The sequence below is a fragment of the Gobio gobio genome, assembly GCF_949357685.1.
Source record: "Gobio gobio genome assembly, chromosome: 19".
Lineage (NCBI taxonomy): Eukaryota > Metazoa > Chordata > Actinopteri > Cypriniformes > Gobionidae > Gobio > Gobio gobio.
Genome location: NC_137112.1, coordinates 46,304,314 through 46,318,430, shown reverse-complemented (window position 1 = coordinate 46,318,430; position 14,117 = coordinate 46,304,314). Strand labels below are relative to the sequence as shown.

The following is a 14,117-nucleotide window of genomic DNA, read 5'->3' as shown; positions in this document are numbered from 1 at the left end:
TATTTTTTATATGATTGGCTGGTGCGTGGCAGGGCCTTCTGAACTCTATGTGGAACTCACTTGATTCCTCTTAATAGCGGCGCAACTTGGTGGGCATTATCCTGGAAATTTCTCTGTGTGAGAAATATAAGGTGTGAGCGTGTGAACCGGTTGAAATGCGTGTGTCTCACGCACAATGCGTGAGACTTGAGAGCCCTGTGTAAGGTCTTTATAAACCACTCAAAACATAGTTATGTATATTATATTGCATTTCTGTCAATCCTCATAAATATTACACACTGCACCTTTAAGTAACAAAAAAGACAAAAATTAATACTATGTGTATTTTTAGTATTATTTATATACTATAATATTATAGTAATTATTCATATTTTAAAGTAGCTTTTATTTTTATATATTTTTTTTAGAGAAGATAACAGTATTGCCTGTTATCTTCTTAAACGCTCGTATTTTTGGCTCGACAGCTTATAAAAACTTATTTCTGTGTTTTTTAGCTTGTTTGCTGTACACCTTGTCACATATCTGCTTTTAGACATTGTTCTGTTTTTTGTTATAAGTCCAAAATGACAATGAGGCAGCCTCACGCAATGCAAAGTCAATGAAGAGCGTTGGATTGTTTCCCCCCCCGGTGTGGGTGTGGCCTAAATACGCTCTGTCTCTATTTGAAACTATTTTAAGTGTAACCATAACCAGAATTTGTGTTTCCATTTAAAAGAGATTTTTGTCTATTATGTAATTGACATTATACATTCACCTGATTGTTAATAAATTGTTACATTTTCATCTACACACATCTTTTTCACACATCTATTTCACATCTATTCTGACTTAATCTATAATTCTCAAGTAGATTATGGCAACGAAGGGTTGGCATTCTATCCTAAATTCGACAATATGATAAATGGAGTATCATAAAATAATAAATAATATTATAATTAAATCCATTTTGCCCAGCTGAAACACTGAACGTTATTTTAGCGGCCTTACAAAACTAATAAAACACATTCAATGTAACGTACATCTCTGCGAGGCAACATATCCTCTTCCTCCTGAAGTCTACGGGCCAGCTCAGCGTCCTGAAGCACCTGCTCCCAGATTCCCAACCCTGACGGAAGGACAGTAGCTTTTTAAGAACAAAGCCTACCATAAGTGTGCAACTTATTATGCATGTATCTACAGTAACAAAAAAAAAAAAAATGTACCTTCACACAGTGGAGAAACACAGTCATTTTCCTGGTGACCAGCATCAGCCCTCTGCCGTCTCATCTCTATTTCTTCTTCTTCCTGTAGCTGTTTAGCAATTTCCTGTTCAGGAAACAATTCACACACACAAATTCCATTATAAAAACAGCTGATGCATGATGTGTTTTAACAAACACAAGTCAAGTCATGTTTATTTACATTGTGCTTTTTACAATACAGATCATTTTAAACCAGATGACGGTGTTACTGTTGTAAAATTCATCAATTATGAATCAAATTCAATGGTCACACTTTAGATTAGGGTCCAATTCTCAAGATTTTTGCCTCAATGAACTCCTAATTACTGCTTATTAATAGTTAAGGTAGTTGTTACGTTTAGGTATTGGGAAGGATTAAGGGATGGATAATATTATCGTGCAGAATGAGGCATTAATATGTGCTTTATAAGTACTAATAAACAGCCATATAGTCATATGCATGCTAATAAGCAACTAGTTATTGATAGTGAGAATTGGACCCTAAACTAAAGTGTTACCAATTCAATTTTAGCAGTAAAGCAGCTCTACAGAAGACAATCAAAGCTCAATTCAGTTCAATATTGCAAAGTCATTATCATCCAATGGTGTCAACATTAATTCATTTTTAAAATGTAAGTACAATGTAAAAACATGTATGTACACAGCATCAAATGATTCATTTAAATGTTAGTACATAGTAGTTAAGGCCACCTAATATAAACTGGGGCCATATATTTTTATGTCACGTTAATTTTTAACATGCATAAAGAAAGTAAACAGTGTTCATTATGATTTCACATTACATTTTGGCGTAACTGACAGGCCTGAAGCAGCTTATCAACGTCCAAACTGAATATAGCTCTAATGCATGCGGGTGGAGGAGAGGTGATATTCAGAATAAGCCCTCAGCCCTCAGACCACACACACACACACACACACACACACACACACACATCTTGGTCTGAGTTTAAGATCACAGAGCAGAGGTGTCAGAGTAGGCTGCTAAAGTTCCATCACGGAGTCACTCGAACAAAAGCACATCACCTATTAACTCGAAAAACCAGAGTGACACCCACCAGAGCACATGCAGACCAGACCCGCGGAAAGTACAGCTCACACACACACACACACACACCTACATACAGTCTATTTGTGTGTGTGTGATGCCCACAGAGGCGCTTCTCATGACACACACCTCGCCTGAGATCTGCTGAGCCCCTCATGGCCTTGTTACACACTGACATCATGGAAGAAAACCTCACGACGCACATGAGCATTTATTAAAAGGTGTCACACCGTTTGGAGAATAACCGTCTAACAAAATACCACATTAACCACAGCTATTGTGAATACAGCACAATAAACTCATATGGGTTTAAACAGTTTTCTGAAGTCGACATGAAATCTAAACTGGAGGAAAATTAAGTAGTATTTTGGCAGAAACCATGTGGTACGTGTTAGTTTAGCACTATTACACAGGTCTGATGTGACATTATTGTGATCCTTTAAGAATTAAATAGAATAGGAAACAATTTTGAATTTTGAATCACCAGCTTAAGCAACAAGAAAATGGGCAGCAAAATTAGAGAAATAATGACAGGAAGTGAGTTCACACATTAAAAATAATATTTAAAATCCCGACCATGTTACTGTAAATGTAAGGTATTTTTTAGTTTAGTTCAGTGGTTCTTAAAGTGTGGTACACAGGCTGCCTCTAGTGGTAAGCAGAGGAATCGCTAAATAAATTTAATTTAAACTTTATTTTATTTACCTACATGTAAGCACAGTGCTGTGTTAATGTACAAACTGTGTATTTACAATGTTAAAGTGGCTGACAACAATAAATATTCTTATTAGGAATAAACTACCAGTTTTTTTGCACTGTGCAGAGCTGTAGCTGAATAGTTAGGCCTGCCACGCTTCTGTATTTTAATGTTGATCATTATGGTGGTACCTGGAGAGACAAATATTTTCTGAGGTGGTACTTGGTATAAAAAGTTTGAGAACCGCTGGTTTAGTTCATTTGATGAGGTTTTAAGGAAGAAAAAGAGGCCAAAAAAAAGAGCATTCATTATGAAGTATATACTTCAGATGTCCACTAGAGGACAGTAATGTAAAAAGGAGGTTTGTGTTTTAAAGGGCCAGTTCACCCAACAAAATTAAGAAATAACAATGAGGTTAGAATAAAAATCACTATAGTGCCTTAAAAAAACTATAAATTCACTATATTATACAAGCCAGAGTTTTTTGAGAGTGAAGTTTAAGGTACTTTTTGTCTGTGTTTTCTGATCGTCCATCAAGACAGTCCCTATATTTAATTGGATGCCTGGATGTTCCCTAAAGGGGGTTTTACTGTATTTCTTATAAACAAACAGAGAACTCCCCATGGGAAAGTCAAAGCAACGGCTACATAATAAACACACAACCTCAGAGGACGCAGTTGTGTGGGCTAATGGGTATTCCGGTCTTGAAGCTGTTGTTTGGGCACTTAAGACTGAGGGTTTACAAAACTTGTGTCATGCAGACTGAAGAGTGTGTAGTTAAGCTATAACAATCAACATGCTCTCAGCACCACGGTGAGGCATTTCTCATTGTGCGGCTCTAATGGTGAAAGAGTTTCCATTCTGATGCCCACCCTCGACGATACAGGCCTGAAGAACTCAAGTGGGAATGTGTGTGTCTAACATGCTCTTGTACACTCACACACACACACACACACACACACACACACACACACACACACACACACACACACACACACACACACACACACACACACACACACACACACACACACACACACACACACACACACACACACACACACACACACACACACACACACACACACACACACACACACACACACACACACACACACACACACAGTATGAGGGCCTCTCCTGCCATTCAAACAAATGTAACACAAATATGAGATGAAATCGGACACAAAAATGTATATAAACATGGCTGGAGCTGAGGTGACACGACGACTAAAAAACAGCAGACAAACACAATCCACCTGTCACTCAAAGTGGCCACGCCCTTAATTATGCAGAACTTTAAGGCTTTATATAATGTAAATGAATGAGTTATAAAAACATTCACCCCCTCACAGTTGTCATGAAGGGCAAAATTAGCCGTATAGACCAAAACCACAATTTGTGCCAGACTGTAAACATGTGTTCTTCTGCTGTACAGTTGGGCATTTTAACATGAGCTTAATGAGATTCTGCTCATTCTGGAGTCTGTCTCTAGTGGCCAGTCCATGAACTGCAGTTTAAGGCACTTCCGTATTGGCTTCAAGAGAAACTGCGGGAGGTTGCCGTTTGGCTTAAACGAAGAATAACACACAGAATTATGTCGAGTATCCTCATAAGAGCAGTCTTAAATGAGCTTAAAGAGTTGTGAGAAAATGAGATGCACGTCAGATCCGCGTCATGTTCGGAAACAGCAGATCTTAAAGGGACAGCAGCCTAATAAACCAGTTGCTGTGATGTCTGTCATTAAAGTTAATCAAAGAACTAAGGAGAAAATTTAGCTTTAATAATGATTCACCTATATTGAATGTATTATTTAAGCAGTGCAGACTGTTTGATAACTAATTTCTGTATATTTCCTAAAAGTTAGAATGCAAGGCCACAGGTAAATAACATTTATTATAATGGGTTTATATGAAGATTGTTTAAAGTTCACCTAAATTAAAAGTAATCTTTTTAAAGCCTAATAAATACTGAATTACACTGTAATGTTGTATGGCTATAATTCATGTTTAAATTAAATCAATTTCATAGACACATTCATAAAAAAGATGCCGTTACAACACATATTTAAATATTTGCTGTAACGGCATATACAACTGTTAATATTTTCTTATTCTTAGGCTTCACTTTCTAACTTTCCTTATACAACACTGACTTTTTAGCCATGGTACGTGCGCACAATTAGACAAAACATTAAGTAGTCCTTGGACACATTCGCACACACACAGACAACCCAGACAAAACATTAAGACGAAACACATACACACATTTTGCGCACATACACGTCTTACTTGATTTTATATTGAAATACCATATATGGTACTGTTTGATTTTAAGTGCCATGATTGGATGCTCAAGACGTTGTTGTTTTACTTACACCTATAAATATGACCTTTCTTCCTTAATAAATGTGAGAATGTTATTGAAATGTATGAATAACTGGGTGAACACTGCAGCTGCTGCCACACATTACAGGGGTTTGAATATTGGACATCGACTGATGATTGAGAATATTGATAATCTACCTAAAAGTTAAATTCGAACAACAACTAAATATACTGAATATACTGTCTTTAAGTTGTTAGTATTCTACATTTGGAGAGTAACTGTGAAATCATTACATTGTAAAAAGAAAAACAAATATGTTTTTAATCGTGATTAATTGCGATTAGTTACAGAACAAATGTGAGATTAATTCGTTCTTTTATTCGTTTCATTTGAGTAAACTGTCATATGTTAATTTCGTTGACAAATAATTTTCGTCATAATTTTCATCAGCAACCTTTTTTCACTGATGAAAACGAGACGATAACTAAATAAAAACTAGTGTTGGATGACAAAAACTATGACGAAAACATTTTCGTCAACAAATAAAAACGAGACGAAAATGTCAGGGAGGGACGATTAGGGAAGAGATCGGGTCAGAACTGATGTCCTGTGTAACAGATGCACACATTTGATCTGAACTGATCTAACCGCTGGAAAACACACGGCCTACAGGCTCACACACACCCAATCCAGCTCCAGAGCGGCTCACAATCAATCAATAACACACATTTATGCCAGACAATTGTTTATGAACTAATGCTGATGAATAATGACAGTGTTTACTTTACAATGTTTATATAGTAATATGTTTTAGACGGTTGTAAGAATGCATATTTTATCTCCCTCATCTGAACTTGAATGAGCTCCAGCAACTGTAATAGAGGCGCAGACATTTCAAAATAAGAGTCCCGGTGTATTTCGAGCTTGTTTATAATTAAAAGTCACGCATTATATATTCGTTTTTGGTTACACAATAAACTGTATTTAATTAAATTCCCATTTAATTCATAGTCAGGAGGAAAGACCAGTATTTGAAACAAATTAAATAAAGTATCAGGGTTATAATAGTTAACTAAAACCATTACGAAAATCTTCATTACTTGAAATTAAATAGATGTTAACTGAAATAAAAAAATAAATTAACAAACTTATTTTAAGCTTTAGCTTAACCTGATATGGCCTACTAAGTAAAACAGAAATACAAAGTTATAAAAAATTATATAGATGTTTAAAAAAAAAAGAAAAAAAAGTGAATTGAGCTCTTTCGTGTATTTTTAATGTCAAAAACAAAATGAAGTCAAAATGTCAGTTCAAGTGACAATCGGTTATGTAATGCTTAAAGCTTAATGTATTACAATTTAACTAAACTCATTAGATTTTAGGAGACTAAATCTAGATTTAGTCGACTAAACTCTTATGATATTTAGTCGACTAAAACTAGACTAAAACTAAAAACAATTCAGCTGACTAAAATATGACAAACTAAACAGCATTTTAGTCAAAAGACTATGACTAAAACTAAATAAATATTTGCTCTCAAAATTAACACTGCATATCATGAACACAGACACTCAAAGGTCTTCACGGCAACCTGTCAAAATAAAAGTCTGGTTTAAAAGTTTTTAAATTGACAGAATATATTAGGCTACTGTTGTACAGTAGATTTAGCTACGTCTCTATGTAATAATAATCTCTAAAAATAAAAGTCTCTACTACTAATAATAATTATGCCTAGATGGTTGCTTATTTTTCACTTGATCTTTTTTAAAAACAATGTTTACTTTTTAACAGCATACAGCCTTTAAATGTTTATGTATTTTAATGATTATCATCATAAATAATAAACTTATTGAATTTAATAAATAAAATAAAAAACATTTTGCTGTGGTACTGAATTTGGTACAGAGTACTGTAAAATTGTTATGATATTGGTACGACTACTGGAAATTTGGTATCGTGACATCCCTAGACGGCACTAAGATATATGCCTTGCCAATAGTGTGAGCTTTCTGACTTGTGAGCTGAGCACTGTTTTGAAATAGCTGACATAGTGTTGACAGGGTCACTCAGATAAAGATGTCCTTCTAGGAAAATATCTCCAGCAGTTATGAGAACAACATGACACTGCCAGGATACAGAAGGATACATTTAGCCACTACTGGAACTCTGATTTTACCCCCAGAATAAGACAAGGCTCCGGCTCCAGTGGACATTCACACTGCTCTGTTCACAGGCTGGCAGAAACACAGCAAGTCAATTACCAGTACAGATCTCTTCTACCCCACTGAACGGCTCTGTTTGCAGTCCAATACTGTGACCGTTAGGCAGAAAGGACAGTCAACACCAGGTGTTTATGCAGAACGACTACAGCCCACATCAGGGAAAAAACAGCCCGAGTTAACAAACACAGCAGGTGCTGATGGAGAATCACAGAGGCTGCACACAAAAACATCACAAGACATTGACATTTTCTGGGAGCCTGATTTCCTGTCCCCGGAAATGTCCGTTTTACAGCGTGTTCAAAATACCTCGCAAATAAACTGCAAAAACACACAACCAACACAGCCTGCTGGTAACCAGAGCAATCGATAATAATAATAATAATAATATTAAACAATTAAAAGTAGAAAATTAACTAAACAATTATACTTTAAAAAACTTTAAACTTTTTAAAAAATTATACTCGCAGAAAAAACATGAAAACTTATCCTTGAGCCTAAAAGCACAAACATAAAATACCATCTGAAAAGCTTTAATTACTATATATGGTATATTCAGTTTGTGAAACTGAAAATATTAAATACAATTAAATTTTTTAACACACATTTATATTTATTTATATATTTATATTTATCTGTTTTTATTATTAACATTAATCATAATAATAGTTTATGGAACCCAAAACAATCAAAAACAAAGGTACACAAAAATGTATTATCCTCATTTATAATGTAATAAGTAACATTTCAATGATGTTTTGACCAATGAACAAGGAAATGTCCCTGGTTTCCATTTCAGAAATCTGGTCATGTAAAAATATTATTCTTAATATTGCAACAAGAGAGATGAAAGGCAAGAGTAGAAGTTGTGTGTTCCTAAAATTTTAAATCTGGAACTAGAGGACAACAAATTTCACTTTTTCATTGAATTAGATGAAAAATATCAACGACAAATACATTTTGCTTCACAGTGTCTCTTTATAATTATAATAATTATTATAATAGTTTATAGAACCCACATACATACATACATACATACATACATACATATATATATATATATATATATATATATATATATATATATATATATATATATATATATATATATATATATATATATATATATATATATATATATATATATATATATATATATATATATACATATACATATATATATATATATATATATATATATATATATATATATATAAATAAATAAAAAATTGTCCCCATTTTTTATGCTAAAACAATAAGTGAGATTTCAGAAATCTGCTCACATTCAGACAAAATCATACATTTTTCATTGCATTAAATACAAAATATTAAAGCCAACTACATTTCAGTCACCGTTTCCATTCATTTATTTTTATGCAAATTTTAGGATATTGCATTAAAAACAACACTCGATGGAAATGGCAAGATGTGCATAAATCCTGCACTGTAAATTCTAACAAGTTCAGTTTATTTAAAAAAAAGTTTGGAAACCGATTGCCTTATTTTTGCTTATTTTATTTTTTACCTAAAGGGATAACTGAAGTTAATTTAATAATCAGATAAAAGTAAAGAAAGCTAACACCTCCCAAGTGAATTAAGTAATACAAGTTAGTTTAATGCCAATTCTAGTTAACATACTCTAGAATATTTACTAATCTTACTTAAGATTTAATTGTAAGATTACTTCAGTAATTCCATTTAACTAAAAGTGTTGTATTATGTTCTGCAAACATCTTAAATACTATTATTCTCAACCGTTTTTTAATCTGTAATTTTCAACTATGGCGACTTAAAGGTGCACTATGTAACTTTTCCGTCCGCTGGAAGTTGCAGATTCAAATCAAAGGCGTAGTTTGATGACGGCACGTTTGAGCGCAGAATCTTGGGACGTGTGGTCTTCATCTCACAGCTGGTGGGAAAGAATCGGGATAGGACTCAGGCAGAAATCATGTTGATGTGATTATTAACGTTACTGTAGTGAAGCAGAGCAGGACGAGTGTTGTGGAGCTGAGGAACCGCTGGGGCGATTGTTAATGATAACTTTTATTATAACACAGTCTCCAGCAGGACTTTTATTATGCCACAGTCTCCTGCGGGACTTTTATTATGACAGTCTCCAGCAGGACTTTTATTATGACAGTCTCCGGCAGGACTTTTATTATGCCACAGTCTCCTGCGGGACTTTTATTATGCCACAGTCTCCTGCGGGACTTTTATTATGCCACAGTCTCCTGCGGGACTTTTATTATGACACATTCGCCAGCGCCACATACTCTTTTCCGATCATGAGTGTGAGGTAACACAGCTCTGTTGATCATATTAGACACATCTGAGTGTGTTGATGATTTGATGGCGTTACTCTGTGTGTTCTCTCAGCGGCTGCTATGACACTTGTTCACACTGCAGTGAGAGTAAAGCGTTTCTGCTAAATAAAACCGCAAACCGAGGGGAACGCAAATATGATGTCATTGACAGGCCACACCCTCACACGTCCGGTTCCTCGGGTAAAATAGCAATTTCTCACGATTTACAAATAGTTGAAAACATTTGGGATATTGTAAGTACTCAACTGAACAAAATATATAACACTGGCCTAATGGTTTTTGGATATTTAACTGAAAAATGTTACATAGTGCACCTTTAACAAACTATGTGCAATCGGTTTCCAGGTTTTCTTCAAGCAAAGTGAACGTATTTTTAGTAGTTCAACTAGCATTGAATGCGCTTCACACTCAATAAAGTAAGCTTAATTGCATCAAGTTGTTCTAACTTAAACCATTTAAGTTGTCAACTTAAATCTATCTGTGATCTGAGGAAGTGCATTGCATGAATAAATTAATTGCTTTGTTTGACTAATTTTGGCTTTATTTGACCATTTTATTTGCTGTCTTTTGTCAGTATAAGCCCAATAACGACAGCAAATAAATTTGTAATGGTCTTATTAAGTAAAAAAAAAAAAGTTGTTACCATTTTAGTGTTTTGCAAGTTGAATGGTGAGGAAATTTTAGGAAATCAACATGAATGTATGAAGTCAACTTATGTGACATTCTCCCAAAATATTTAGTTTTATTGTCAATAACATTCAAGATGACTGGAAAATGAGTGAATGCCACTAAGAAGAACGATGACTACAGAAGAGGAGGAAAATAGTGAAAAGACTATTGAGAATTGCCCCGCCTGAAAAACCTTTTGGCCTTTTGTTTTTTCTTTGGCAAAATGGTACTCAAACCACTCAAGTAATGCATAGCATGCAAATAGTTCAGATTAATAAATAGTTTTAAGTATGTTCAACAAATTATTGGACAAAATAAAGTTAACTAAAAAGTCTTAGTAAGAACAACTGTTGGATTTTACAGTATAAAAATATGCATTACATGTGCTCTTTTGAGGCAGGCATTTTTTTAATCCGATAAGAAGATGTGTGCATAAATTACGCTGGAAACACATTTACCAAATAAATCGATGTGCTGATGATGTGATTGGATATCTGGACTATCCAGCGGACCAATCGCATTGCACCACATCTCAAATATTGTTTTGGTCATTCTGAAATGCCTGTCATCAAAATGGTTGGAAATAATGACCTCACAGAACTTTAAATGATGTACAAAAAGTTTCTTCCCCAATTACAACAACTACCATTTTTAATATATGTATATTTTGGATTATATATATTATAGTATATAATATATATATATATATATATATATATATATATATATATATATATATATATATATATATATATATATATATTCCCAGGAAGTGATGATTTTGTTCTCTTGAACACATGATCTGGAAATGACATTCGCAAATGTTCCAATTTTGAGCACAAGCTAAATGTGCAAATTTGGGGGAAAGCTAATGCCTCTTTAAAAGAGTCCAATTACACCAGGCCATTGCTTCAAGACATTTTTCCAAAAGGCTCCAGACAGACGGCCTCAGAAAGCCTCTTCCACAAATACAGAACCTCACTGTTCATCCAGCGGGACGTGGCCTTCCAGATGAGCGGTCCACCTCCTCAGAGACAAACCGCTCGTCACCCCGGAAACACCGCAGACATCGCCATGGGAACACTTTCAAAAACCACTCCTGACAACAATGATGACAAAGCTGCTCCTTTAGGCGACAGAAATGTCGCCCAACAGCTAAATAAAGCACATAAAAGAATACTTGAAGCCGATGGGTGTCTGAGTGCAAGATCCGACTCGGGCCTCAGTGTTCTCAGCCTCTTCTATCTTTTATGTTCTTTCTGTCCTTTATTGCTCTCTGCAAAAGCATCTCTTCACAACTGCCACCTCACACAGGTGTTTTAATCAGCTTAGCATGAGTGGACTGATCATTAACAACAGAGCAATGAACAAAACACTTGCCATTTGCATTGAAATCAAGGGGAAAAATCAGTGTTATATTGTGGTTCAATATGGTGACAATCATCTTTCTGACAGAGATATTGCCTGTTTTTATGAGAATAGACCAGGTTTTTAGCATTGTTTGAGCTAAAGAAGCAACATTTATGATGCCAAACATCTGATAATCATAATCATGGCCCTGAATTCAGATTTTTATATGCACCAAAGAAACAAGTGAGCAGCCATCTTTATGGTGCGTTCACAGCGGATCCGAATGACGCGAATAACTCGCAAGAAGTTGGACGCTTGAACATTTTGAGTTTACTCTTGAAATTCACTTTGCAAAAGACGCAAATTCGCGTCATGGGAGGGGCTTCTGCCAGCGACTCGTCTTGTTGAGAAATGGCTGACATGGGCTGTGTTTACACGTCTTTTTTGTAAAAATACTACTGTTAATGTGTGACAAAATGTAGTTTTAAGACTTTTTCAGGCAATAATGTAGTTGTTTAAAGCTCAAATCTGTGGTTTATTTATAAAAAGAGTGCCTATTTGAACATTTAATCTGCCTTTTTCGGCTTGCAATATCAACTCGCGCCGCAGAATGTCTATTCGCATCTTTGCATTGACTTAACATGTAAATCACTCGCGTGAAACGCTTCATTCGCGTCCGGGGTGAACGCACCATTAGAATTGTGTCTTCTGCGATATATATTGCGATATGAAAACTTCATCAGATGGCTTGAATAGCTATATTTGGAAAGAATGAATCATTCTAAACTGATTGGCGGGATTCAAACGTGGCGTCATCAAACTACGCCTTTGTTTTGAACAGGCGACCTCTAGCGGACGGAAAAGTTACATAGTGCAGCTTTAAATGTATGTAATACATACAATAAATTCAGGAACACTGAATAAACGCCTTCATCGAAAGACAGTGATTTATGAAGTAAGCATGTTGTGTAATATTTGTGGGAGCAGCATGCATTATGACGAGAAAATGACACCTCTGGCCATTGCGTTGGGTCGTTTTTCCAGTCACAGATACTGCACGAAGAATCCGACCCAATACGGGTCAGTTTGTCTATACATCTTGCTCTGTTAAGTGGCAGAAGTGATTCAATATAGGCTATACTGGGTTAACGCCATGCATTTCCAGTGTGGGGGAACGGACTGTTTTCCCCACGTCAGACCAGCTATGACACGACGCAGACCAATATATAGTTAATCAAGGCTATATAAATGCAATTCAATGCCACTATTAACAGGGAGCAACCACTTGGTTAGAAATCCCAAGCAGCCATACTTTAGCAATCGCAAAAACACCCTAGCATCATGTCAGTGGGATTTACTTCAGATAATGTAAGAATCAATGTTAATTTCGTTGACGAATAATTACGAATAATTATAATAACAACCTTTTTTCACTGATGAAAACCAGACGATAACTAAATAAAAACTAGTGTTGGATGACAAAAACTATGACGAAAACATACTGTCATTTTCGTCAACAAAAACCTCTGGAAAACACACGGCCTACAGGCTCACGCATCCCCAATTCAGCGCTCCAGAGCGGCTCACAATCTATGAATAACACACATTTATGCCAGGCAATTGTTTATGAACTAATAATGATGAATAATGACAATGTTTACTTTACCATGTTTATATAGTAATATGTTTTAGACGATTGTAGCAATGCATATTTTATCTCCTCATCTGAACTTGAATGAGCTCCTGCAACTGCAACAGAGGCGCAGACATTTCAAAATAAGAGTCCTGGTGTATTTCGAGCTTGTTTACAATTAAAAATCGTGCATTATATATTCGTTTTTGCTTAGACAATAAACTGTATTTAATTTAATTCCCATTTAATTCATTGTCAGGAGGCAAGACCAGTATTTGACACATATTAAATAAAGTATCAGGGTTATAATAGTTCACTAACACCATTAAAATAAATTAAATTAAATAAATGTTAACTGAAATTAAACAAATAAATAAACAAACTTATTTGAAGCTTTAGCTTAACCTGATATGGCCTACTAAGTAAAACAGAAATACAAAGTTATAAAAAATTATATAGATGTTTAAAAAAAATAAAAATAAAGTGAATTGAGCTCTTTCGTGTATTTTTAATGTCAAAAGCAAACGATGTCAAAATGTCAGTTCAAGTGACAGTCGGTTATGTAATGCTTAAATACTTAATGTATTACAATTGAACTAAACTCATTAGAT

General features: G+C 34.9%; 1 protein-coding gene across 4 annotated transcripts in view; it reads right to left on the bottom strand.

Annotated features, from left to right (window-relative positions):
- The window catches only part of ccdc50b (coiled-coil domain containing 50b), a 36,840-nt gene that overhangs the window by 7,832 nt on the left and 14,891 nt on the right, over positions 1 to 14,117 (bottom strand). For all 4 annotated transcript variants that reach the window (XM_079844293.1, XM_079844294.1, XM_079844291.1 and 1 more), the window contains 2 exons: positions 1,203 to 1,305; positions 1,020 to 1,105 (listed from right to left, as the gene is read on the bottom strand). In XM_079844293.1, coding sequence (XP_079700419.1) covers positions 1,020 to 1,105; positions 1,203 to 1,305 — 189 coding nt within the window. The remainder of the gene's footprint in view (positions 1 to 1,019; positions 1,106 to 1,202; positions 1,306 to 14,117) is intronic.